The sequence below is a fragment of the Passer domesticus genome, chromosome 9 (assembly GCF_036417665.1).
Source record: "Passer domesticus isolate bPasDom1 chromosome 9, bPasDom1.hap1, whole genome shotgun sequence".
Taxonomy (NCBI): Eukaryota; Metazoa; Chordata; class Aves; order Passeriformes; family Passeridae; genus Passer; species Passer domesticus.
The window spans coordinates 26,973,016-27,000,996 of NC_087482.1; the positions used below are offsets into that span (position 1 = coordinate 26,973,016).

The window sequence follows — 27,981 nt, forward strand, 5'->3', positions numbered from 1 at the left end:
ATCTTTTAAATCTATTACGCTATACCATGCACCCTCAGGAGAAATATTATTTAGCAGAGTGTAAGGATTGGAAACTGTGGGGAATAGCATTTTTGTCCTCCCATTCACAGCCCTCAAATCCTGTACTAATCTGTAATTTCCAACTGGTTTCCATACTGCCAGAATAGGAGTATTATGTCTAGACATGCACGGTTCTAGTGTTCCTTTTCTGATGAATTCCTCTATTATTGCTTTTAGCCCTTTTCTACCTTCCATAGGTATAGGGTATTTCTAATTCTAACTGGATCCTCTGGTCTTTCGATTTCAATACAAATTGGCTCCATATGCAGCCTCCCAGCCTCTCCTTGCGTATGCCGAACCTTTGAATTTATTTTGCTTTTGTCCTCAGTGGTTAGTTTATATAAACTTAGCATGAGTTGAGACTCCTGTGCAATTATACTTATCCCCAGGGCTACTATCAGATCCCTTCCTAGTAGGTTATAATCTGCCTCTTCCACCAGTAACATATTCCCGAAGCAAAACTTTGATTCTATCTTAACATTTTTAATCACAGGTACCTTAAAAAGGTCTCCCTTCAATCCGATCACCACCATGGTGTCTTTGCTTCTTATATATCCTGGTGGCAGCCGCTGAATGGTGCTCTGCTCTGCTCCTGAATCTACTAGAAAAGTTAATTCCTGTTTCGGGGTCTTGTCTTTAATTTTATTAAAGGCTCGTTGGATGTTCTGGACCCCAAATTAAAAAGCCCCTGACACCTCTAATCTTCCTGAAAGATTTTCTCATCCTTCACTCTTTTCTTGCATTCCCTCCAAAGGTGCTCCCTGGGCTTGCAGTAAAAGCACTCAGGGTTGTACTTGTTATTGTTCAAGTGCCTTCTCTGAGGAAGGTTTGGCTTTCTCGGAGGCGGATGACTCTGTGTTGGTTTCATAGAGTCTTGAGTCCGTTCCTGCTTTTGGGCTTCCCTGACGGCAGCCACCAGTACCTTTGCCTGTGCTTTTTGTTGTTCCTTGTCTCTTCTCATATAAACCTTTTGAGCCTCCCTTAGTAATTTCTGTAATCCTTTTTCTGCCAGCCTTCTATTTTCTCTAGTTTTCTCTAGATATCCTCCCATGATTTCGCAACAAATTGTGTTTTTAGCATAACCTCCCTGACAAGGAAGTCCGGATCTGTCCCCAAGTGCATTCAAAGCCCTTTCCTTAGTCTCTCTAGCCATTCTGTGGGTGTCTCATCTTTTCATTGGCATTCCCGGAATACCTTAGTGATATTTTGTTCTTTTGGCACTGCTTTCCCTATACCCTGTATTACCATATTTCTCAGTTCTATCATTTTTGTTCGGTCCTCCTCGTTCTGAGCATTCCATGATAGCCTCTGATCTGGCCACTTCTGGTTCCCCCATGTCCCTTGGGAATTCCTGTGATCCCAGTCTCATATCGCCACTTGTCTTATCATATCCCTTATGATAAGACAATGACCTTAGTATGGCGTTATATCATCGTAAGTGTATACGCTTGTCCCCAGGAATTCATCTAGCTTTCTGCTACCCCTATCGGATTGTCCATCAAACTCCCCATCTCTTTCTTGAAAGCCCTCACATCCTCAGTATTAATTGGTACATTTACGTACCAAATTATTCCTGGGGCAATGGGCATTTCTCTTAAAGAGATTCTGTTTGTCCTCCTCGCTCTCACTATCATCATTGGCCACCCTCCTTGTCTTGTGCCGTGTTCGGCTGGCTGGAGGAGAACTGGTTTCCCCAGTATGACAGGCTTGCCACTTGCTTTCCACTGGCGGCAGTAGGGGAGGGGGCTGAGAACTATCTTGTGGATACTATGGAGCCAAAGCCTGTCCCTGTGGGAGCGGGACTTCCGGCTGCTGCACTGAGAGCGGAGGTGCCTGTGCCTGTGTGGGTGGGTGTGAAGGACCCAAGGATGCAGGCAAAGGAACCTGAGCCTGCAGAGGATATGGAGGCGGAAGGTTATCTAAGGGCTCCCACTTTTCTCCCTGAATCATGGCACTCCTGTAAGTTTTAACCAGGAACAATAGTGTGCTAGCATATTCCCATAGTTTGGCATAGCTCATCTCCTCACTTTCTGGCAGGTACTCATCGTACACGTGGTCGTGCAAAGCTCGGCAAGTCCACCTTTCGAAAGTGCCAAACATCAGCCACGTTAGGTGTCTTTTAATCTCTTTTCCTCCCCATACTTCTATGCAATAATGTATCATTCGTTCCTTGGATCTCATACTTCTCTTGAGGCAGTCCTCCCAGTGTTCTAACATCCACCCCAACGGACTGTTTCTTGGAATTTCAGGTAAACCGTTCTCCTGTTCCTTTTTTTATTTACCCTGAGTTTTTCCCTGCATCTTACTCTTTTTCTGCCCCATCTTCCTCGAGTCTATTTCTTTTAGTCTCTCCATATCATGTTCCTGCGTTGTATTTCGATATGAGTTCTAAATTTTTCCCTGAATCAGTACCGTACCTGTTTTTAATCCTAATTCAACGTTACCAGCCTGCTAGGCTGACAGTGTTGGTTTGCCGACTGGTAGAAAGCTCTCTTACCTGGACTTACTGAAGTCCTGGACCAAAAAAATTTACCGGCTTCCGAACACCTGGGAACGTACCCTCCCTTTCTGGTCCGCCCTTGATCAAACCCCTGAACTCCCCTCCCCGGAGCTACAGGCTTTACGTGTGAAATGAGCTCCTCTGCTTCCCCCTTGACCGACCCCTTCCCTCGCGGGAGAGGGGAGCTGGGATCTTGGAGTCCACACTCACTTCGTGATAGTATCATGTCTCACACACGCGCTCAACCACACCTCACTCAACCACATGATACGAATCTTTTTTCCGTGTGGATTCTTCATGCACGTAGACTTCTATGAGTGAAAAAATTTTGCCGCAGCCTCGGAGACCCACCTCCGAATACCTGAGAGCTATTTTTGGGCCCCCTTTTTTTTTTTTAAATCTCGTCCCAGATTGTGTCTTTTAGCTTTTGGGTTGTCTGATTGGTCCTACAGGGCTTCCCAACCTTTTTGGGCCACTGAAATGACCAGGGCACCTCCTGACCAGAGGAAGGGGGTCCCCCGAACCTCTAAATCAGATCATGTAGGGGTCACTAAGATTGTTGTAGATAAATACTGATCAAACCAATTTAATAATAATAAATATATGTATATAAATTATTGTGTGACTGATATACAGGCTTGAGATCCACAATCAAAGGGACAGCGTTGAGCCTGGATGGACACTGGGTGAACACTGATCCGACATCTATCGCATCAGACCCGCTCTGTTCACTAAGGCAGTCTGGTACAGTCAGGTTTTATACCCTTTCTGTCGCTCGAGGCAGTGTCTCTCTTGTTCTTTTCATAGTCAAACACATTCATGATGTCCTCTTTCTCCAAGTTGCACGGGACAATGTGGTTCCTGGCAAGCTGCGACTGCTGATGGTAGGGGGAACCTGGTATTTGGATGCAAGTTCCCTGATAACTTCTGCTATCTCAATCTCAGTGCTTGATGAGCGTTGACCGCCCAGGTGGCCTTTGAGAAATGATCCATCTCCTTCCCCAGCTAGGCTCTTTTAATTGCAAATTAGACCACTCCTCGCTGCTGTCTGCAGTTTTGCAATGACATGCAGCAGTCTCTAACCATGAAGCAATTCCATGTGGATTTGAAAATGCTTTTGTGTATTTCTTTTAAACATTATAACATATCTTGCTCTCATATTCTACATAAGCACAAATTACCTATATCACATATTACAGAATGGTATCAATTCCAGCCTTTATTTTGCCTTCTTTTGCTGCCATGCATCAAATTGTGTCAGACTCATCACTGACCTGGGCTCTTCCAGGATGGGGTGTGCAAGGATGATCCCTCAGCTCGTGTGTGGACCTGGTGTGCACCAGGCCAGAGAACGTGACTGTCATCCATAGCCAGCCCCTGTCTGCCAAGAGAACAGGGAGCTGCAGCTCTGAGGAACTCAGGGGTGAGGCAGCAAACAGCCCAAATGCCTAGTTTATATCAGTTACTGGTCAGGAGTATTTACTGCTGAGAGATTTTTATCTTCCTGCCCAGAGCTGGAAAAAAAGAATGCTGGCAGATTGCTTTAGCAGTGAAGAGACTCTTTTCAACAGGTTCCAGCTCTTCTGCTTGTCTAAATTAAAAGCAGAGCCAAACCCTTCTGTTGGCCACATCAAACCAACATAAGTTTCCGGAGTCTGTGAAAAACATAAGAGTGTCAACATTATTTCATTTTATAATACTTACAGTCTTCTAATTCAGTCATGAGATAATTAGGCCATCACTGACTATATCAAATAACTGGAAAAAGCACTGGAAAAGAAGTTGTTTTACAACTAAGTTTTAAAAACTAATGAATGAATTTCATAAAGAAAACCATGTAGTAAGAATACAGTAATTGAAAAAGCTCAAAGCTCTTTGATAATGGAGCCCTGAACCCCAGTCATGTGCAGTGCAGCCTCAGCTCTCCCTTTGAGGCCAGAGAACTGCCAAGGCTCAGAGCTGGGATGAGCCTTCGCCCAAAACCAGCTCCAAGACTGATTGGGAATCAATCCAGAGCAGGGCTCACACAAAGAGCAAAGTCTCAAGGCCAAAGCCAAACCTTCATCACGTTGGATTTGTTTGAACACTGATCAGGAGCAAATTTGCTTCCCCTGCAACACCACTCTTACTGTAAAACTTTACATGAGGTACTAAATAAGCACTGTCCTGTCCTGTCCTGAGCTGTAATGCCCAAATACTGTTGAGAACTTGCTCTGCCTCTGCCCTGTGCCCCTGGGGCTGCTCTTGGCCAGGCAGCCTCAGTGGGAGCCAGCCCTGGCTGCTGCCCCAGCGGGCCCCCAGGACAAGGCCCATCAATTGAGAGGCCAATGGAAGCACTGGGCAGCAGCAGAACCCTCAGCAGATTTATTTGGACAACCATGGACTGGCCACAACTCCACAGCAGCATGACACCCAGTCAGGTTACCAATGTCAGGAGCAGAGTTATAAGAAAACTGTGGAGAAAAATCAACAACTGACCGTCTGAGCTCGTACAGCTTGCAAATGCCAAAATAGCAGCCTATCAGCACAAGTGGCACAGTGAACACTGTCACCACCGTGCCTATCATGCAGGTCCTGCGCACATCCTGGGGGCAGACAATTCTTGGGAGGCACACTGGATCCGGGGCATATATTCCTGTTTCATTGATAACGTCTGTGGGAGCAATGGGGAGCGTGAGCCTGTGCTGTGCTGCACTGCTGAGCTGGCAGCACGGTGGATACGGGCAGGATGTCCTCTGTTTCCCCCAGAGCTGGGGCCTGTAGGCACCTTGCCGCCTCTTGGCACAGGCTGTGCCACCCAACAAAGCCCAGCAGGCCGGGAGGAGAGCCCGGGGGCAGCGCAGCTGCTTGGGCAGTGGCTGCTGCCAAGGACACGGGCCAAAGCCATCCCTGAGCAGCCACTGCCACCCCTGGCCCTCCCTGCCCCGTAACAGCTCCCCCAGCCCCAGGTGACAGTCAGGCCCTGTCAGGAGACACTGGAGCAATCACCTGCTCTGCCAGTGCCTGGAACCGACTGTTCTTCTGCAGAAGCGGCTGCCACTGAGCCACTGCTTCTTCCTGGAACAGCCACTTTCTGTGCCAGCTTTTGGGTCATCGCTGGTGAAAGAAAAGGGACAGATGGATCAGATGGGACAGCTCCCCATCAGGGAGGTGTCGTCTTCAGAAGCTAATACTGGTGAAAGTCATGGACAATGATCAGATGAGCTTTTGGGATTGGTCAGGCCCCTCCCTTCTCCAAACCACCACCTCTCGTGATCTGCCTGGAGACTGGGAATTTGCAGGGCATCTCAGGGTGTGCATGGCCCATGGTGCAGTTTGGGCTCCCTGTCAGCAGATGCCAAATGCCTTCCTGCAGACGCTGGGCAGAAGCTGCAGCCAGGGCAGGCTGGGAAACAGCCCTGCAGGGCGTCAAAGCAGCAGCAGCAGCAGCGGGCAGCGAGGCTGCCATGGATCCCTTCCAGCTGTGCCGGGCACGGCGTGTCCAGATGTGCAGCCAAAGCCCCCCGGCTGCTGAGTCCCAGGGGAAGCATGAGGGAAATGCACCCACCACGGCACCTCTCCAGATCACTCAGCATCTTGTTCAGAAATTTGGCTGCCTCCAGTGACTTGCTTCCTCCTGTGTCTTGGTTCTTCCATCTAGGAGGACCTTAATGGAAAGTGATTCAATTTCTCATTCAGGTTGGAGTGGCAGTGAAGGCACCTGGGTGACTGGTGCCCTCCAAGGCACTCCCTCAGCTCTGCCTCCCACTCAGGAGCACAGGTGGTTTCTCAGTGAGCTTTGCTGGGGTGGTATGTGCAAAGTGGTCAATTATTGGTGGATCAGGCTCTGATGTTGTACAGTTCAAGAAGCTGATGACATAGAGAGCCTTGCAAAGTCTTTCAACTGGAGAAATTATTTTTGTTTCTCTCTATTGCCGATTGAGGACTCTTTTGAGGGTTTGATGCATCCTTTCTATGACGGATTGTCCTGTGGGGTTTGCAGGTATACCTTTCTTGTCTTCTATTCCCCACTCACTGAAGAACTCGTTCAACTTGCGAGAGGTATAGGCAGGTCCATTGTCTGCTTTGAACGCCTTTGGTACTCCAAGGTAGGAAAGGCAAGGAGAAAATGTTTTATGGTGTGCTGTGCAGTTTCTCCTGGATGTGTTGATGCAAATACTACTCCTGAAAATATATCGACCGATACATGCACATATTTTGACCTTCCAAAAGGTGCAAAGTGGGTTACATCTGTCTGCCACAGCTGGCAGCTGTTTAAACCTCAGGGGATTGACTCCCGTCTCCATAGATGGTATCTGGTAATTTTGACAGTTTGGGCATGTGGCAACAGTAGCTTCTGCTTGATCTTTTGAATGCTTGAACATTCTGATAAGGGCAGGCACATTTTGATGAAAAAATGCATGTGACAACTTTGCCTGGGCAAAGATGTTATGGACATTAGCAGTCTCTACTGCCATGGCTAAGGTGTCTGCTTTCCTGTTCCCTTCTGTAATGAAACCTGGGAGGTCAGTGTGTGACCTCACATGCATTATGTGGTAAGGTTGTTTTCTGTGGGAAATTAAGCATGTTAATGTAGAAATCAATTGGTATAACTTTGGATTGGAAACCTCTTTGAGAAGAGCATGTTCTGCTCTCATAGCTATGCCAGCAACATAAGCTGAATCTGTGACCAGATTAAAAGGTTCATTTTTGAATTTCTCAAAGGCTCTGACAACAGCTGCTAACTCTGCAATCTGTGAAGATCCCTCCACTATTTCTATGTCAGATTCCCAGTTTTGGGTCTTAGGGTTTTTCCCGGTCCTTACCGACTTGTGGGATGACCCTGAGCCATCTGTAAAGATGGTTAGAGCTTTGAGAGGTGTCCTACTTTGGACTAATTTTGGGGTCAGATGAAAGGTTACATCACGATTAAAAAGCTTATGTTTTGGGATATGTACTGAAATTTGGCCTGTATAGCTGTCTAAGGGATACTGGAGATTTTCATTGGTCTGGAGCAAATATTCCACGTCCCCAGTGGTCACTGGCAAATATATGCATGTAAACTCACACCCTGCAGGGGAGCGGAGGCGAGTTCTAGCCTTTTTTATTAAATATGCCATAATTTCTTGGAAGGTGGTAATTGTCTTTGTGATTGGTTATTTGTAAAGATCCATTCCAGTATTAGTAAAGGGTCTCAAAGTTGAGTGTCCCATTGGAAGATCAGTCCATAGAACCAAGGTGCTTTTCCCAGAATGACGAACTGGAAAGGCAGGCTGGGCTCAAAGTGATGGGCTTTGTGTGAAGACAGGGCTTCTTGGACCGTGGTGATGGCATCTCGGGCTTCTGCTGTAAGAGTGCATGGAGAGTCCAGATTCTCCTTGCGCCGAAGAAGGTTGAACAGTGGAGCGAGGTCCTCTGTTGTAATTCCTAGCAGTGGACGTACCCAGCTGATGGATCCGCACAGACTGTGTAAGTCTCTCAGGCTTTTTGGGTCGTCTCAGATGGCGAGCTGCTGGGGTACGATGGTCCTTTCCCGGATCTGGAGTCCAAGGTAAGTCCATGGGTTGGTGTACTGTATTTTGTCCTCACAGATCTCAAATCTTGCCTTATCTATGGTTTCAATAGTCCTTTTAACTGCTTTGTCCAAGTAAGTTTTTTCTGGTGCGCAGACCAGGATATCGTCCATATAGTGATGGATGATTGCATCTGGGAATAGGTTCCGAACAGGAGACAGGATGTGAGCAACATACCACTGGCATAGAGTGGGACTGCACTTGAGACCTTCAGGAAGAAAAAGCCAATGATATCTTTTGAGTGGAGCCTCTCTGTTAAGAGAGGGAATGGAGAAAGCAAACTGCGGGGCATCCTGGGGATGCAGCGGGATGCTGAAGAAACAGTCTTTAATATCAATGATAGCAAGTGTCCAGTCTCTAGGCAGCATGGATGGTGAGGGCAGGCCAGGCTGGAGGGGACCCATGTCCTCGATGACCTCATTGATTTTGCGAAGATCGTGGAGGAGCCTCCACCTGTCCGTTCCAGGCTTTTGCAGTACGAAGACTGGAGAATTCCAAGGGCTGGTGGTCTCTACGATGTGGCCTTTGGTGAGCTGTTCATCCACAAGGGCATGCAGTGCACGCAGTTTGACTTTAGAGAGGGGCCACTGCTCGATCCAGATCGGGTTATGGCATTTCCAGGTGAGATGAGGAGTGTCTGGCAGTGCGCGCTCCTCAGTGGCCCCAGTTAGAAATCCGGACTGGGAATATACGTAGGGAAGCACCCCACTGACACAAAATGTCCCGTCCATACAAGGTGATGGGGGCCCTTACCATGAACAGGCAGATGGTTGCCGACTTGCCTTCAGGCCCTTCGACGAGGATGTTGTTCTTGCTCCGCATGGAAACTGTAGCTCCACCGATCCCTGTAATCATGCCTGCCACAGGTTGTAGCTCCCAGTGTGCTGGCCATTCTGAGCGAGTGATGATGGTCACGTCTGACCCGGTGTCCAGCATCCCTGATAGGTGGAACTTCTCTCCTCTGCAGGTAAGACCGCACTCAATGACAGGCTTACTTGGTCTCACAACTTGTGTCCACATTGCTGTGGGGTTGAGAGGAAGCTGTTCCCTGTGATTCTTAGGGAGTAGAAAGGCCTGTGCGAATGGAGTGCCCTTTGGAAGAAAGTAAGGTAAGTCTGTGCAGTACACCTGGACAGAGATTTCTTGTCCCGAGTACACTGTACTTCTGGAACAAGAAATATTTCCTTTGGGCTATGGAGAGTATCACCTATAATTAGGATGTTAGAAGGACCACCTTTTGGCCCACGTTTGCCTGTGGGAACATGATAAACATTCTCATTATTAAAGTCAATGGACAGTGCAGTTACCAGTTGGCGGCGGCTTCCCCTCGGTATCGCTCTGTGTGTTGGGTCCTCCTCATGTGGTCTGGAATCTCCTGGGATGGTGCGTGACTGGCTCTGGATGGCCTTTGATTTGGTGTCCTTCCGTGGGGCCCCACCACGCTCCACTGGAAGTTTCCCGGACGCTGCTGATAGTACTGCTGATTCTGGGGCCTTTGGTAGAAATTGCGAGGGTACCTGGTAGGTGACCTCTCTGGACAGTCCTTTATAAAATGTCCAAAATCTCCGCAGTGGTAGCAGCGGACCTGGTCTTTAGAAGCTGTTATTGCATATGCACCAGAAACTCCTTCTGCAACACCCTTAGTCACTGCTTGGGCCACTGTATCTTCAGTGGACAGGTGGCGTGTGCAGCTTTCCAGCATTTGCTCTATGGTAGGTTCTGTGTCTAAGGGTAAGGCTCTCAGAATTGTTTTACATTTTTCATTTGAGTTACTCATGGGAAGCTTGCACAACAGTTCTTTTCTTGCCTCTGTGCTCTCTATCTGTTTTTCCAGAGCATCCTTAATTCTATCCACAAATTTGATAAAGCTTTCATCTATTCCTTGTTTAATACTAGAAAAGTGTTGGGTAGAAATAGAGTCATCAGGGGTAAGAAGTAAGGAGGTTTCTGCTGCAATAACCATGTCTTGTAGTGTTGCCTTAGGTAAGGTATCAGCTTGGTCAGAGGGTTTCTGCAAATCCCCTTCACCAGCTAGCTGTTCGACTGTAAAGTTTGACTTATCAGCATCAGCAGCGTAGTTATCTGATAATGTTTTTAATTGCTTTTTCCAATGCCTTTCCCAAAGCATGTACTCGGCGGGAGAAAGGAGGCACTGGGCAATATTTTTAATATCGTGGGGTACCAGAACATGTGCTGAGAACATAGCTTCTAGGAAATTTCTAAAAATAGTGAACTTCTACCATGTTCTTTGGCAGTATTTCTTAATTGTACAGGTTCTTTATTTGTAATAGGTTCCCATGTCTTTCTAGTAGTAGCACGGCCCCTTTTTTCCTTTTTATAATCTACTGGAAAGGCAGTAATTCTCTGAGCCAAAACGGAAACAGGCGCAGTTGCACTCGGAGATAACGCAGAGCAAGGTCGCTTGCAGGATGCTGCAGGCTGCACAGTGGAATTCACGTCCAAGGGGAAGCGGGGGACACAGGCAGGAGCCTCGGGCACGGCAGGGGTGGGGGAGGCGGCACAAGGGGAGGGGGGGACCGCAGGACACTAGGAACCAGGGGAAGAGTGGAGGGTGAAGGAATGTTATCAGTGTGATTAGCAATTGAAGGAAAGGGTTCTGGTGAAACAGATAAGTTAGGACTTTGTTCATAAAAGGTTTGCACTGAAGTTACAGGTTTTTTGTTAGTTTTTTCTATGGCTTTGGTTATAATGTGAAATATAGGGATAAACCGAGTTACAGAAAAATCTCGGTTAGTGTGAAACTTATATATCATGGTCCCAATTGTATCCCAAAAGGAGTCTAAAGTGGTAGTGTGTGTGTGTTAGTATCTGGAAAGTGGGAAAGAATCCATTTTATAAATTTTTTCAGGTTAGTTTTTGAAAGGTTACCTTTAGAAAAAGAAAAGTTGTTAGAAGATAGGATTTCTAGGATTAGTAAATATAAATCTCTCTCATTCTGGGATTGTTTTAACATACTGAGCTTCGATCCCATGTTCCCGTTCCCTGCCAGCAGAAAAAAAGAGAAAAAAAGAAAAACAAAACAAAAAAAAAAAAAGGACCCAAGGAAAAAGGTTTTTGCGTGCAAGAAAGGCTGTTTTAAAACTTACACTTCTTCAGCCAGATGTGGGTCAAAGGTCTGCCAGCAGGTAGTCTGCTGAATCAGTCTCCTCGAGCACTTTTTGTGCCCAGATGTCAGCGGTTTGTGGGTCGACTGACAGCCTTTCAGAAGAGTCCTGCTGAAACGGAGGGCTTCTTCTTCCAGGACGTCTGGTGAGCAAAGGCAGTGACAATTTCAAGAAGAAATGCTGCTCCTCTGAAATGCCAGTTCCAGCATTCAGTTCGGGTGCCAGTTTATCATGGCAGTTTCCCGCCAGGCTGATGCCCAGCAGGGTGCCGGAGCCAGGATAACTCAGTGGAGGCTCAAGCAGCCTAGGAAAGCTATAGTGATTGGAGCTCTTAGTGATTATCAGCTCAGTGATTTCAGCTTGTGGCTTGCTAGGTGCCGCAGCAGCAGAGGCAGGGAGAGAGAGGAGAAGGCCATGTGAGGTTCCGCAGGATTCTTTATTCTTCGGGTGTTCCACCAAGGTTCTCAGTGACAGGTCTTCTGCTGAACCAGGCAGAATCAGGGGTTTTTATACCCTACAGGGGTTTTGGAAACTGTCCAATAGAAAGGGTCAGGGGAAAGTGACCTATGGGCTTACAGAGAGATAAGCAGGATCCGAAAGGCGGAAGAGAGGGGCTGCTAGGGTCCAGTCATGCTGACTTGGCATTTCCTAGCTCAGGCATCTGATCTCCAAGGAGGCCGTGCAGGCCCTGGGCCTGCTACACTGACCCACAGGGTGTCAGGTCCTGCTCTGGCTGTGGGTTTTGGGGTTTTTCATTTGTACTGTTGCATTTATATTTTTAGTTTTCCTAGTAAAGAACTGTTATTCCTATTCCCATATCTTTAACAGAGAACTTTTTAATTTCAAAATTACAGCAATTTGAAGGGAGAGGGTTGACATTGTCCATTTCACGGAAGGCTCCTGCCTTCCTTAGCAAAAGCTGTCTTTTCCCACCAAGACACCTCCAATGCTCTTACAGAGAAAAAGAATATGGACACTTTATTAAGTAATCAATTTCTAAGCCACCTCCAATCTAGTATAGAAAACAAAGCCAACTCATATTTGGCAAGAACAATTCATGTCAAACCAATCCAGTTTCCTTTTTTGACAGGGCAAATGGCTCAATGGGTGAAAGAAGCAGTAGATGTGACATTTTTACTGTAGTAATATTTTAATGTATGGTATTTTTAGAAACAACACTTTAAAATCATAAGATTCCATTAGAACATGGAAGATGTCACCTTGTGCTGCAGCAGAACTTACAGCGGGGGAAAAAGGGAGTTTAGGGAATAGTGACCAATGATTTGTCCTGTGAGAATAAATCCCTGGGCACTGCATAAAAATGGGACTTGCCTGACTTCCTAAACTCTCCTGTCATCAGGCACAGGCAATTACACACTCTTGATACAACACCAATGGTAAGTATACAATTTCTTGTGATGTCTTTTTGCCCTGAAATGAACTGAACTCAAGCTTTTCAGGAAGGAATTTATTGAAATGTACCTTTAAAGTTGAGCTGACTCACTAACTTGACAGGGATTAAAAAGTAAAAGCTGAAAGATAGTCCAGACACAAACCTGGCACACTCATCAGAGTAGGAAGATCAGGATGGGCACCTGAAGAAAAGAACTATGAACTATTTGGTCAACTAGGCTGGTTTAGGAACCCAGTCATGTGACAGGGGCAGTTCAAACCCTGGCACAGGAATCTGTGCTCTCAGAAGAAGTTCATGTTTAAGTCATACAGATTGCAGGAATATGAATGTGGAATATGAAATCAGGAATAGGTGATTATAATTACACACTCCAATTTAGGACAATATTTAATCACTTGCAGGTACTTAAACACTTTCTTGACTAAATGCAAACTGTTGTTTCCTGCATTAGGGATTATAACTTAAGGTCATGGCTGGGATTTCAGATCTAAGTGATAGCAAGTAGGTCTCAGATGAAGGTCTAGAAGAGGGATTTAGATGCTAAAAGAGCTTTTAAAATCTGAGCCTAAAAGAAGAAAGCATTTCCTTGATAAATATGAAACTATAAACATGAGCAGTGTGTAAAGCTTACACGTTGGACTCTTTCTTGAATATGATCCTCTCTGGAAGAAAGTGGACTTTAGCTGGAGGAAACCTGTGGCTCACCAAGCCAGTTAAGGTGAATTCTCAGGAGAGATATCTCCAATTGGCAGTGCTTCCTGCAGAACACCCAAATCCCCCCCATTCCTCTCCAGCCCTACCTTGCAGCATTAGTTCTGGCCAAATCCAGACCCTGCTCACACACTCTGTGTGGCACCTGGCAGGGGGGAAAACTGTTCACTGGAGTGGTGACTGAAACGCAGCCAGACTTTAACAGGTCAGGTAACAGCAACTGAAACACAGCCAGACTTTAACAGGGCAGGTGACAGCAACTGAAACACAGCCAGACTTTAACAGGGCAGGTGACAGCAACTGAAACACAGCCAGACTTTAACAGGGCGGGTAAGAGCAACTGAAACACAGCCAGACTTAAGCAACAGGACAAGTGACACTCTTGCCAAGTGACAGAACCCTGTGGGTTCCCAGCTGTCCCTCCCTCTCCCCACCTCAGCCAAGCCATCTCTTCCCCTCAACAAAAGCAACAACAGCAGTGGACTATTACATTTGTGACCAACTTCCTGACTTCTGCAAGCATTTATTTATGCTATTGCAAAAGTGGGGTTTAGTTGGCTAGTGGTTTTTGTTTCAGATTCTCACTCTATTATCTTGTGGGTTTAGGAACGTTTCAGCTTCTCTCCTCTATCACCTGTTCTGTCAGTGAAGAAGAAATGAAGTCACAGCAAGTTTCAAACCACTGACCAGAAGTTGTCCTTGTGTGCTTTTCCCCAATTCCTAGGACAATTGAAGAGCTTTTATATGAAATGGAGACCCAGCCATCTGATTACAGCTGGCTTGGGATGGGACCTAAGGACCAGGAAAGGCAGCAAAAAAAGTAAGTGTGCTGGAAATGGTTTCTGAAGGACTGTAAGCAATTTGTTTTGAGGCTTTCTTGAAGCATTACCATGCTGAGTTCTGCTGTTGTGTGTCTGAAGAGTAACTTCAGCTCTCTGTAGATCTGCACCCTGACTTTGGCCTGGAAGGCTCCCACATCTCCTAAAGACCCCTACCAAGAAAATGCATGAGCAGCTTCTAATTTCCCTCTGGCCAGATTTTACAAGGTGTTTTGGAGACATCTAATGAGCCCCAGCCAGAAATTCTCAAACTTGCTTGTGCCCCAAGCCAGTGATTTTATAGGCACTTTTTGTCAGACTCCAACCTACCTGTAGTGCTGCAGTTGTGATTCCAGCTGCTGGATGTGTATTTGCAGATGTGGCACCTCGTTAGCTCTCACTTCCAGCTCCTTCACTTTGCCAAGACTGTTCAGGACAGCCTGTCTGGCCTCTTCCACCTTCCTCCTCATCTCTGCCTGCTCCCTCTTCAGGTGATGGTTGCAATCTTCCAGGCTGACCAGAGCTTCCTGAGAGCTCTTCAGCTCCTTCTCCAGCTCCTGACTGAACCTGATGGCTTCTTCAACCTGCCCATCCCCGGAGCTCTGGATGAGCTCCATTTCCTCCAGGACACTTTGGAGGTACTTGGACTGGGAGTGCTTCTGTGTTAATGCTCTCTTCCTCCCTGTGAAGCAGGATCCTATGGCTGGCATGGCTCTTCCGCAGTCCCACCTGTAATGACCAGGAGCACAAAGCAGGGAGAAATTGATGGGGTTTAATGAAGACTGAAAGTGGCTGGACTGTGCTTTGTTGTTTTGGTTTTTTTTTTAATCACATAAAGTTGATCAGCAACTAAAGCTACTTGACCTCTGCCAGATACAGAGACAAGAAAAAAATCTCTGGAAAGTATTTTTTAATACCTAGCTATGCATTTAATTTTCACACTACACACTACCATATTATTGCACAAGTTTCTGTATAGCTTTAATGTCATTACTGTGGTCTTTACTCAGGAGTTAAGTAGTCTGCTGAAAAAGATATTTCCAATGAAGTTGTGTTCATGAGAAGAGAGCAGGGAGCAGCTGGGGGTGTTCTGGAGCTCTCCTCTTTGTCGCTTTCATTCTTCCTGGGGCCTCTGACTGGTGACTTGGTGTTTACTGCTGATTTCCTTTCCTATTTTCAGATGAAAATGGTAGAAGTGCGGACCTGCCTTGCTGGACATTGTGAAGACAACAGTCATCTACTGCAAGTGGAAGTGTCACAGGTGGAGCAGAGTTCTGTGAGTGCTGTGTTAGTATCAAATCACACCTGGCCACACCTGCCAGAACAATGGCTCCATGCTGCCCTTCCCTGCTCTGCCTGTTCCACGCTATTTCATGCCAGCGGAATTTAACTGCTGCTAAGTGTGTATGTGTGTCAGTCGAGCCAGAACAGCAGAACCAGCAGAAACCAGCCCTGGAATAATGGGGCTCTGCAGAGGAGCCCCAGACTATTCATCAGCCTACCTGCAGAACTGGCTCCAACTCTGGACTCTCGTGACCACACTCTGAAGAAAACAGCCTTCTAGTATTTCTCAGAGGCACTTCTGGCTGAGACACTGCTTGTGCTTGTGCAGGTAGCAATCCAAAAGTTCTTTCTTGCTTCAGGAAAAACCCAGCATAGGGTATCAGCACATCCTGACTGCACGTGCAGTAGAAGAAGCAGCAGCATTAGACGCGTGGGTCTGTAAAGCTGAACTCCCCTACACTTCTAACAGAGTGCTCATCACAACGATATTTAATGGTACGCCGGTGCCATACATTTCTCCTTAAAGCCTCCCCGTAACTAAACTTTGCTAAAAAGTTACTGCCGAGGATGAACGAGCAACTTGGGTCTCAGTCTGGCAGTGGAGGGGTTATAAACGCTGACCCTCCGAGAGCAGCATCTCTCCTGAAGCCCTCGGGGCCAGCCGAGCCGGCCCGGGAGGCCGGTGCAGAAGCAGCCCGGACTCACCTGCAGTGCCAGGCACCGCGCATCGCTGCTCTGCAGGGCGGCGCGCATGTCCTCCACCAGCTCCCGCAGGCTGCCGTTCTCCTCCTCCAGCTTGGCGAGGCGGTCCTTGGCCTGTGTTGTATTGTGCTTTTTGTTTTATTTGTAGGTTTATGGTTTGATCTGTGGTTTGGTGGTTTTCCTTGGTGCTGTTTTCCTTTGTCTCCACCTTTTCCCAGTTACTTTGTTGGCTAGATTCTAGTTTCTATTTCTCCAAACTTTAGCTGTTTTTTGAAACCGTTTTTCCTCCCTTGGAAGTTTATTGGTTCACTATTGTTATCCCTGCCTAGGTTTTTACTCCCAACTCTCCTGATTTGTTGAAAGTTACACCTTTCCCTGACCTTCCCCCACATTGTTTGCCCCTTGATCGGGGTCCCAGGAGAGGAAAAGGGGACGTTTACCATCAAATAAAGTTTCCCTGGGACCCTTGTGTGCTGCCTGTGTTTCATATTGCGCCGAAACAATTGACAGCTGGGATTCAATGGAGCTCCAGGGGGAACCTGCCGATCCCCCCTCTCTTGTCAGGGAAAGACAAGCGGCAGGCCTGCTCCAGCACCACGATCTCCTCGTAGCACTCTCAGGAGCAGGGCCTCGGCGGCCGCCGCTCAGCGCTGCCCGCGGCTCCGCTGCCAGCGGGGTCGGCGCGGCGGCGGCGGGGGCTGCGCAGGCAGATCTGGGTCTCGATGTGCTCGCTTTCTCGGCCCAGCGGCAGCCGCGGCCCCGCACGGGTGCTGAAGTGGCCGCAGAGCCGCGCGTGGAACTGGCGGAAGGTGAGCTCAGCCGAGAGCCCGTCCCACAGCCCCGCGCACTCCTCGGGCTCCGCCGCCTCCTCCAGCCCCAGCACCTGGCACAGCGTGCAGAAGTCCTCGCCGGGGATGCGACCCGCCCCGGCGCAGTCCAGGTGGTGGAAGATCTCCTGCAGGTACTGGTCCAGGCCGGTGGCCAGCATGATGATCTCGTTCTCCACGCCGCGGTCCAGCCCGTAGTGGTAGGCGAGGGCGCTGACCAGCCACTGCGTGCGCCGGGCTGGCCGCCCATAGGGGTCCCAGCCCTCAGGCGGCTCCATCACGCCCGCCCGGCCCGCGGCGCTGCCCGAGCATCCCGAGCGCCCTGGCTCGCCCCGCAGCCAAGCCGCGTCTGCCTTTGTCCGGCACAAAAAGGGATTCCGGCACAGCGGCCAGGTGCCACCCTGCTCCGCTTGTCTGCCAAGCCTGCGCCCCAAGTGTGCTGCTCCTTTCTTAACTCATTTCTCCCTTCTGCTTTCTCTTTAACACAAGTGGCACAACAACATCGCACAATCCGCTTTGACAAGCAGCGCTTGTGAATGAGTGAGTGGTGCTTGCACTAAATTAAAAGCCCAACGTGCGTGAAAGCTGAGCTTCTGTTCGCTCAGACCTCCTCACCTGCGTAGATGACGTGACTTTATGGTGTTGCTGTGTGGGTTTTAAGAGGTCTGGGATAGATGTGAGGAAGCGTTAAACTCCTTCAAAGGAGCTGGCAAAAGCAGTGCCTTCAGTCCCTCTTTGCCTGGGGAGTAGGACCGGCACTGTTGAACACAGGCAGCAGCACGAGCAGGGCTCCTGCACCAGTAGGGACATGCCACGAGCCAGCAGGGACCGTGGCACCAGAGGGGACCGTGGCACCAGAGGGGACCGTGGCACCAGCCGTGCCCAAGGTCTGAACAGGGTGGCAAAGTCAGGTGCTGCTAACAGGCTGCATTAACAGCCCAGGCAAGGCGTGGTGGGCATCCACCAGTAGTTTGGGAGCCATCCAAGGAGTCCTGTCAAGAGCAAATTGTTCTAATATTCTCTAGGACAAAAAAGGAGCAAACCAATCTGGCTGATATGTGAGGAAAGAGAATTCAAGTTCATTTAAAGCACTGCTCAGTTCAGGGCTGACTTTCTTTTGAGTGAACTGATGCTAAGAAATATTTTCTCACATGTGGTGGGGCTTCTCTGCCAACAGGCTTTGATGAGAAATTTCTGACCACATTTTTTTTGCTCTTTAAGATAAGTCAAGAACCTGCGTAGCTTTGTTGAGGAATGGAGAACTGTTTGTAGCTCAGGAAGAGGCTAACATTTTAGCACAGGAGGAAGGTAAGGCAAAGGTTTAGAAGCTTTCCCCTCCTGGAGGGACACACTTTGAGAGGAGTCTGTGAGGAGAAGTCCTCTCAGCCACTGCCAGGGCTGTCTGCCTCCTCTGCAGGCTCAGGATTCTGGGAGTTCCACGAGCCTCAGCTGCCAGTGAATTTTCCTCTGAATATTTCTTGTTGTGCAGTACACAGGGAGTGTACTATATTTTGTGTTAGATTTCCTTCCGGGCTTTGAGTTGAATCTCACTAATTGTGCTGATTTTTACATCCAGATGAACTTTCTATGGATAGGAAGGAAAAGGGAAGAAGTACCATGGAAAATTAATTGCTCAAAATGTGAGTGGCCCAACCACATTAAAAAGTAAATCTAAACTGAAGTATTTTTCATTTTTTTTCCCTGGTAGGTGGGGCAAAACATGCAGTGCAAATAAAGTCTATAAGAGATGCAACAAGCTGCCAAGTGTATGACAATCAAAGTGGCAAACGAGAAGACAGGGTATGGGAAGAATCTTCAGCCCTTCCTGTTGAAGATCCAAGAGTATGAAAACTGACTCTGGTTGTTGCTCATAGGTAACATGTGTTATTTGTAAAGGAGAGCAGGTGCCCCAAGCTGTTGGTGGCCCAAGCCCTGCCGTGGCTGGCCCAGTTCCAGTCCTAGCTGGACCAGGGCGGTGGGCTGGGGAGGGGAGGAGGTGGGGGGATCTCGGGAGCCTTCCGCTTCACGGCCGGGATGGGGGGCCGTGGGGGAGGCACGGAGGGCTGGTAGTCTGCTTTCTTGGGCGGCTGTTGCTGCTGCTGAGGCCATGTCTGAGAGCTGCCAAACTCGACACTCTCTGGGCTCCCTGGGGGCGAGGGAGAGTCACGCCTTCTCGGCCGGGATGCTGGAACTGCGGCAGCGCGACTGCGGAGAGAGGAGGAGGCTGAGGCCCTGGCTGCCAGTGGCACACAGGGACCCTCGTGCACAGCAGGGCCCAGAGCTGGCACGGCTCCCCAGCACAGCTAGAGCTGCTGGCACAGCTGGGCCCAGCTGGACAGCTGCCCCTCAAGGCCCCGGCCAGCAGGGCACGGCTCTGGGCAGGGTCCCTGGCCAGCAGCGGGCCCCACAGCGCCTCTGCCTTTCAAGGGCAACCTCGGCCCTGCTCTTTCTCCTCCCCACCTCCCTCTGCCTCTGCCCTGTGCCCCTGGGGCTGCTCTTGGCCAGGCAGCCTCAGTGGGAGCCAGCACTGGCTGCTGCCCCAGTGGGGCCCCCAGGACAAGGCCCAGCAACAGAGAGGCCAATGGAAGCACTGGGCAGCAGCAGAACCCTCAGCAGAGTTATTTGGAGAACCATGGTCTGGCCACAACTCCACTGCAGACTCTCTGGGAATGTTCCTTCACTATGAGCAGCATTTAAAGAAGCTGGAGGGGAGAGAGCAGCAACAACTTACTGTTTCTTTTCCTTCCAGCACCGGAACCCTACATAGCACAGCACCATGGAAAGTGGCACTGTGAACAGTGTCACCACCGTGCCTATCATGCAGGACCTGCGCACGTCCTGAGGGCAGACAATTCTTCGGTTGTTCTGTGGATTCTGGGCATTTGTGTCTGACTTGCCAAGAACTTCTGTGGGAGCAATGGGGAGTGTGAGCCCGTGCTGTGCTGCACTGCTGAGCTGGCAGCACGGTGGATACGGGCAGGACGTTCTCTGTTTCCCCCAGAGCTGGGGCCTGCAGGCACCTTGCCGGCCCTTGGCACAGGCTGTGACACCCAACAAAGCCCAGCGGCCGGGAGGAGAGCCCGGGGGCAGCGCAGCTGCTTGGGCAGTGGCTGCTGCCAGGGACACAGGCCAAAGCCATCCCTGAGCAGCCACTGCCACCCCTGGCCCTCCCTGCCCCATGACAGCTCCCCCAGCCCCAGGGGACAGGCTCAGGCCCTGTCAGGACCCAGCGCAGCCCCTGCCCAGTCGGGAGCCAGGGCTGGCTCTGGCCCTGGGCTGGCGGCAGGGCTCCCGCTCGGGGCTGCTCCTGTGCCTTGGGCCTCTGGGCACTCAGGGCCAGCTCCGCAGCAGCTGCAGTGGGAGGGACGTTGCTGCACCAGTCCCCTTTCCCCGGGGCTGTGAACGAGCTCCAGAGGCCTGGAAGCCATGGGCAGGCCCTGGGGGAAGAGCTGCTGCCACACAGCCCTGCCCAGGGCTGAGCCCAGCACAGCAATTACCTCCTATGCCTTTGCTCATGTCTGGCAACTCCTCCTTTCCTCCATCAGAGACTGACACAGAGCCATTGCTTCCAATATGATATGGCGCCATCTGCACGGACTTTTGCTCCATTGCTGTGGAAAGGAAAAAGTACAGCTGGACCAGATGGAACCATTCAGCATTGCGGAGGGTGGCATCATCAGGAATCAGTATATGTGAAATCATGGATAATGCTCAGGAAGATGGCCAGGTTGTTAGGTCTGGGCCAGGGCCCTCCCTCCTCCATGGAGCTGACCCTCCACATGTGCTCAGAGACTGGGAAATTGCAAGGGATCTCAGGGTGGGCATGGCCCATGGTGCAGTTTGGGTTGCCTGGCAGCAGATGCCAAATGCCTTCCTGCAGGGGCTGGGCAGAAGCTGCAGCCAAGCCAGGTTGGGAAACAGTCCTGCAGGGTGTGAAAGCAGCAGCAGGGCAGTAAGGCTGCCATGGATCCCTTCCCGCTGTGTTGCCAAAGCCCCCGGTTGCTGAGACACAGGGGTAGGCTGAGGGAAATGCACCCACCACGGCGTCTCTCCAGGTCACTCAGCATCTCGTCCAGATGTTTGGCTGCTTCTAATTTCTTCTTGCCTGCCATCTCTTCCATCTTCATTGCAGGAGGACCTTAATGGAAAATTGCTCCATTTCTCTTTCAGGCCTGAGTGGCAGTGAGGGCACCTGGGTGATTGATGCCCTCCAAGGCACTCCCTCAGCTCTGCCTTCCACTCAGGAGCAGGGGCAGGGGGAACATGTGCCTGCAGTGGCCCCACACTGGGATGGAAGGAGCCCCTTGCAGGGCAGTCGTGGCAGAAAGGACTCCCTGGAGCTGCCAGCAGCTCTAAAGCCAGCCCCGGGCAGGGCCAGGGTGTGGCAGTGGCAGCAGGAGCAGCTCAGGCTCCCCGGGGCTGACAAAGGAGCTGCCAAAGGCTCAGATCCGGGGCTCAGCCCTGGGCCTGGCCCCTTCCCTCTCTGCTCTTCTGCCTGGCTGCACAGAGCACACGGAAGGACACACTGGTATTGCACACGGGAGGAAGATGGACAGCTAAATGCTCCTTCCTCCCACAGATTGCAATCCTGTGAGATTACTCATGGTTCGAGAAAGGAGCATAGCCACATTTCCAGACACTTTAAATCAAGAGATTATGTTAAGGGAAATGGCACATGAGGGAGCTCTTGCCACTTGGACACCAATTATTTTGACAGGAAAGACACATGAAGAACTTGCCTCTACCATGCTCTGGAGTCTTCCAACTGTTATGCACTAGCTTTTCCATATAAGCCATGTCACGATCCCAATCTAGAAGGGAGCAAAGATCAGAAAATTTCCATGGTGTGCTGGGATTCCCCTCTCCCTTAGAGAACTGGGCACTGCAAGGGGGTCGGGTAAGACTGTGGGAGCCAGATGTCAGTGGACAAGGCCAAAGCTGCACAGGGGCCTGGGGAGCTCTGGACTGGCTCTAGTCACTCTCCACCCTCCTTGCAGGCCCTGTGCAACATCCCTGGAGGGGTGGCTGGAAGAGCCCAGGGACCATTGGGGCTCTCTCCCTCCCACAGAGGAAACCCTCCCCAAAGCCCTGGGCAAAACCATCCCCAGCGCTTCCCAGGGAGCAGGGAGCGCTGTGCCGGGAAAGGGGAGCCAGGCTGCCGGCTCACCTGCTTGCCACACTTGGAGTGGAGCAGCCTGGGCAGCCCTGGCAGGCAGGGCCACAGCCAGGAGCAGCAGGAGTAGGAGGCGCAGAGCAAGGGCCATGCTGCCTTGCCCTCTGCCAGTCCCACAGCTCTTGCTGCCACCGCTGTCCTGACACCGCTGTCCCAAAGTCAGCACCGCTGCTGCCACCGCTGCTGCTGCTGCAACAGTTGTGCTCAAGGACTGACTGCTGGCTCCTTGTGCTGCTGTGCAACCACGGGGCTCTGGCACCTCTGTGATCTCAGAGCCTGCTTGTGACCTCATGGCCAGGGTGGAGTTGTGCGTAGTGGGTTCTGCGTTCTTCGGAAGGGAGCTCATCCTGCCCAGCTGCTCTGCCCAAGGGCTGTGACACAGTCCCAGCTCAGCTGATATCACAGGCTGGGACATGAAGGGATGGAGAGCAGCTCTGCCAAGAAGGACTTGGGGGTACTGCTAGATGAGAGGCTGGACATGAGGCAGCCATGTGCATCCAAAGGAGAGTGCCCAGCAGGTTGAAGGAGGTGATTCCCCCTCTCTGCTCTGGTGGGACCCCACCTGGAGTACTGTGGAAGAGGTTTTATAGTGACCTCTATGAGTCATTGAGAAGTTAGGTAGGAGGATCCATGTTTACAACTAAAAGAATTTTCTAGTAATTTTCTATGTCATTGATCATAGAAACCAAGAAAGAAAGGATAAATAAGAGAAACCTGCAACTCCCTATTCCAATGAGCATTTTGCTTGTCTCTTGTGACCAATGAATAAAGTAAACATAAGAGCTTTGTAAGAATGCAGAAAAGGCATGCAGGCTAGAATAAATACAGGGTTTGAAGCCTTCTGGAAATGGACTGTGTTGCTTTGTAATTTCTCAGTCTCTACCACGACAGAGTACTGCATCCTGCTCTGGGTCCCCAAGACAGGAAGGACATGGACATGTTGGATCTAGTCCAGAGGAGGGACAAAATGCTCTGAGGGCTGGAGCCTTTCTGCTTTGGAGACAGGCTGGGAGAGCTGGCAGTGTTCAGCCTGGAAGAGAGAAGACTCCAGGGACACCTGATTGCTGCCTTTCAGTGCCTTCTGGGGGCTTGTAAAGAGATGGGGACAGAATTTTTAGCAGAGCCTTTCATGACCAGACCGAGGGGGAATGGTTTTAATCTAAAAAATTGTCGATTCAGACTAGATGAAAGAAACACATTTTTTACACTGTTTGTTATGAAACCTTGGCAGAGGTTGCCCAGAGATGTGGACATCCATCCCTGCAGACATTCAAGCTCCTGCTCTGAGCAACCTGACCTAGTTCAAGGTGTCCCTGCTCACTGCAGGGCATTGGGACTAGATGGCCTTTAAATGTCCCTTCCAACCCAAGCCATTCTTTGTGAACCTGCCTGCCGGGGAAGTGCTGGGAGCCAGAGAGTTCCAACCCTTCTCACTGGGAAGTGTGGCTGGTGGTGCAGGGGTTTTAAATTTTTTTCCCCTCTAAATTTGTGTCCTGCCAGAGGGTTAAGTTTGCTTGCTCTCAGTAGGGTGCTTTTCTTCTTGGCAGTCAGTGGGGCTTCAAAGCAGCCAGGGTTGAAGGAGGATCTCTGTTTGCTTGGGCTGTGGTTGTGGGACAGGACACCTTGGCTTCATCCTTCCTTTGGCTGTGACTTGCACTGGTGCTTGTGAAGGCATTTTACAGTACGTGGCTCCAGTTCGTTCCTCTTGGTACCAAAAACCGAGAATAAACCTCTTTAACACCACTGTAGTATTAAGAGGCAGGCCTTACTTTCTTGACTTGCTGGATGCACAGGCCATTGCCATCACAGGGCCTTCTTGGTGGGGTCTTCAGATACCCTGGTGGTCACTGAAGAAGGAAGCTGATTTTCTGGGAAAAAGCTTGTTTCCCATGTGTGGAAAAGAATAACCTGTCACTTCCCCATCCCTTTCTATACAAAGTGGTACAGGCAAGTGCATTCATATATCTCTATCTTCCTTGTCAATCTATGTATGTATGTATGTGTGTATGTATGTATGTATCTATCTATCTATCTATCTATCTATCTATCGTCTATCTATCTTACTAATCTATTGTGGTGTTGCATTTTATTCAAATAGTATGCTCTATCTCAAAAATGTACCCCTCAGAAATGTATGGTTTATTCCAAGCTGTGTTCCTCTCCTGAGGTCTCATCAGTCTGCAAACCCATTGACCCAAATCTTATTTCGCACCTACTTCGAATTTCCCTCTTAAGCTGTGCGAGGAAGACCAGATTCTCTCATGGCCCATCTCTCCCCTAGGCTCACCCTCTCTCCCCCTCCCTTTCCCTTTCCCCCTTCTCCCTCTGAAACCATGTTACTCCCGGGGCTGGGACCCCAATAAACCCTCATCTAATCAGCACCCTCAGAAGCCGTGTGGAGTCTCCTTGTGTGCCTGCTGCTGCCAGCCAACTCACAGCCCAGGGGGCCCTCTGGGGACCCCCCGAGGAGTCTCCCCAAATAAACCTCCATAAATGGCGACCAGCATTCTGTAAGAGCACCAACAACCCTGAGATGAAAATGGACCTGCAGCACAATGCAGGAAGACCGCGGAACACCGCTTCAGCACCGCCTTTGGCACCGTGGGGCGGCCGTGAGGGATTGCAGCCGTGGCCCCGAGCAGCCCCTCCAGCAGCACGCAGAGGCCCCGAGAGACACCACACTGCCATCACACCACTGCCATCCCACCAGCGCCATCCCACCACCCCTAGCCCGTCCTGACCCCGTCACACACTCAGCCCCAGCCTTCCTCTGCGTGCGCACCCCGGCACCCAGAGAAGCCCTGTGGAGCACACCCGGCCCGCTGCTCTCAGCGCCCTCCCCTCATGGATGCCATGTGGCTGCCTGGGAGCTGGGAGCTACGGTCGCCGCAGGACTGAGTCTGGTGCCCCCTGCCCTGCCGATTGCTGCTTCCCACCAGCCGATGCCCTGGACCACAGCAGCAACTGCGAAAGAAAGAACCAAAGCCCACCAGTTTGCGCGGAGGAGCCACCAGACCAACAAGACGCAGTTTTCAGCTTTGCCCGAACCCTGCATCCCCCAAAACTGGTTTATCCGTTCTGTGATCTCCTTCCTCGGTCTTACTCTCTCCCCACCTTGCTGCTCCTTCTCCCCAACTCCATCCCTAAGCTGCCTTCCCCTTAACAAACCCCCGGGAGTCCACTCCGTCCTGCTAAACCCGGCACTGCAGCCACATGGCTAAGCCTCAATATTTCATTGAATTGAAAATTCTACTTTATGATCTCCTTCCCCTGTTATTCCAAGAACAGCATAATATCTTTCTGTGCAATCCATATACCTTTTTTCCTTATTTTGGGTAGTTCTTCGGGAGCAAACCGCTCGAAGGCACAGGGTACCCTGAAAAGGTTTTTCTTTTGCAGAGTCCCTGGCTCCCCCATAACTGCAGCCATGATATTTTAGGAAAAATCCCTTGCTAGGATTTTTCTCCTGAGAAGCTGAGGAGCCTCAGGAAAGAAATGTAAACAATTACAATCTGCTGCTGTGGAATGCAACAGCTGCATCTGTGATTGGTGCATGTTGGGTGTTTCTAATTAATGGCCAATGACAGTCAGCTGGCTCGGACTCTCTGAGAGTCACAAGCCTTGGTTATTCATTCAATTCTTGTCCTTTCTAGTCTTCTGATGAATCCTTTTCTCTCTATTCTTTTAGTATAGTTTTAATATAGCATTTTAATATAATATATATCGTAATATAATAAATCAGCCTTCTGAAACATAGAGTCAAGATTCGCGTCTCCTCACATGGGGCATCAACCATACATAACCTCCCTAATTCCCAATCCCTGTCCACTTGTTTTATCTGAAAAGAGCTCATCAGCTAAAACTTTTATCCTAAAATCCTCTAACCTTTTTATTATTCTTATTCAATGCCTGTCTTCTCTCCATTTCCCTCCTGTCTCATTGAAGTAGTTGTTACAATTAAACTTTTCTAGTTTAAGTGTGTGTTCATATTGCAGATTGTCCTGTTTTGAGTTTTAGAAAGCAGGGGCCTATCAGGTCACAAGGGTAGATCCAAAGAGAAGCAGTTTTTGACTGTTTCTTTAATAGCAAGGGTTCAGATAGTATTAGACTGCTGAATCATAATTGCTGTTGGGTTTATGCTGTCCTCAGTAGGTTCTGAGGGTGACTGATAACCTAAAATGGTGTCTGGGAATGTATTTTGATGGTTTTTGTGCTGAATGCTCCCTGAGTATAGGTAGTAGCTGAAGCCAAATCAGTTTTTTTTCTTTTTGTTTTTTTTTTTAATGACCTAAAACCAAAGTTTCCTCACCCTGTGAAGCAATCCCCTCTTCCCTTGCTACTGTGATTTCAAGGTTTGATATTTTGTTCTTATCTATATATATATATATATATATTCTATCAGTACAAATTACCGTAATATACATAACAGGTACCAAGCTGAAAGTTCTCCAGTGCTCCACAGCAGTCCAGTTATCCACAGGAGGGCCAAGAGCAGCTCCAGACACTCCAAGGGATTCTAACAGATGAATTTCTGTCCCTCAGGAAGGCAGGGCTGGGTCTGAAGTACAGGGTCTGACCCTGCACCCACCTTTGCATGGCAGCAGCTGTCCCACACTTTGTGGAAGGCACATAACATGTGCCACTCTTAATTCAGCACTGGCTTAGTCAGTCTTATAAACCTCTTGAAAAAACCCAGACTGGCCAAAAAATATTTGTATTTCAGTTGGTTGGGTTTTTTTTTTATTTTTTCTTAGTTCTTTACTTTGGTGCTCAGAGAGCATGGAGGAAGAGGCAGATTTTCTGTTCAACTTGCCTGTCAGTGTGCAGGGGGCAAAAAAGAAGATCAATTTTTCACCAGCTGGTTAAGGAGCTCTAAAAGCAATTGTGCTGTCCCTAATCAGGGGGTGGGGGCACTGCTAACAGCCTGGATTGTCCCCACCTGTGTTCCCCTCCTTACCAAAGTGCTGTGTAGATCCAGAGCCTTGTGCCTTGGCCCAATGGTGCAAAAATCCTCCCAACATCCCTCCGTTTGCAAAAATAAAGGCTTTGTGCTCATTAAGGTGAAAAGCTGTATGGATGGCCTGCAGCTAATGTTGTTTTGTTGCCTGGACCCCAGGCAGTGCTCACATCTAAATGACTGACCAGCCCCAAGCTGCTCTTAAGACTGATTTGATCAAAGGCACTGAAGCTCTGTTGAGTGCCAATTCTCCAGGAAAACAAGCACAGGAACTTGGATAATGTTGGTGGCAAAAGCATATTACAGAATGATACAAATTCTAGCCTTTATTTTGCCTTCTTTTTCTGCCATGCATCAAACTGTGTCAGACTCATCAACGAACTGGGTTCTTCCAGGATGGGGTGTGCAAGGATGATCCCTCAGCTCGTGTGTGGACCTGGTGTGCACCAGGCCAGAGATGTGACTGTCATCCATAGCCAGCCCCTGTCTGCCAAGAGAACAGGGAGCTGCAGCTCTGAGGAACTCAGGGGTGAGGCAGCAAACAGCCCAAATGCCTACTTTATATCAGTTACTGGTCAGGAGGATTTACTGCTGAGAGATTTTTATTGTCCTGCCTAGAGCTGAAAAAAAGAACCCTGTCAGTTTGCTTTAGCGGTGGAGAGACTCTTCTCAACAGGTTCCAGCTCTGCTGCTTGTCTGAATTAAAAGCAGAGCGAAACTCTTCTGTTGGTCACATCAAGCCAACATAAGTTTCAGGAGTCTGTGAAAGACATAAGAGTGTCAACATGATTTCATTTTATAATACTTACAGTCTTCTAATTCAGCCATGGGATAATTGGGCCATCACTGACTATATGA

At 49.4% G+C, this 27,981-nt stretch overlaps 2 protein-coding genes across 2 annotated transcripts; both read right to left on the bottom strand.

Annotated features, from left to right (window-relative positions):
* Positions 1-14,115: 14,115 nt before the first annotated feature.
* Positions 14,116-17,310, bottom strand: LOC135307305 (EF-hand and coiled-coil domain-containing protein 1-like). Its single transcript, XM_064431859.1, is given in 4 exon segments — positions 14,116-14,879; positions 14,881-14,909; positions 16,170-16,280; positions 16,750-17,310. Coding segments are annotated over 4 exon segments (1,035 nt in total). The 5' UTR covers positions 17,272-17,310; the 3' UTR covers positions 14,116-14,506.
* A 1,641-nt stretch (positions 17,311-18,951) lies between these two features.
* Positions 18,952-21,286, bottom strand: LOC135308345 (uncharacterized). The gene is made up of 4 exons (XM_064433284.1): positions 21,033-21,286; positions 20,491-20,604; positions 19,725-19,899; positions 18,952-19,198 (listed from the first exon to the last, which is right to left on the bottom strand). The coding sequence occupies exons 1-4, from the start codon at positions 21,118-21,120 to the stop codon at positions 18,952-18,954; spliced, it is 624 nt and encodes a 207-aa protein (XP_064289354.1). The 5' UTR covers positions 21,121-21,286.
* Positions 21,287-27,981: the final 6,695 nt, after the last annotated feature.

Coding starts and splice junctions, on each gene's coding strand:
- LOC135308345 (XM_064433284.1), bottom strand. CDS start 21,120: ATGAAGATGGAAGAGATGGCAGGCAAGAAGAAATTAGAAGCAGCCAAA. Junction 20,605..21,032: donor TGACCTGGAGAGACGCCGTG/GTGGGTGCATTT, acceptor TCCTTTCCACAG/CAATGGAGCAAAAGTCCGTG. Junction 19,199..19,724: donor TGCTGGAAGGAAAAGAAACA/GTAAGTTGTTGC, acceptor CTCTCTCCGCAG/TCGCGCTGCCGCAGTTCCAG.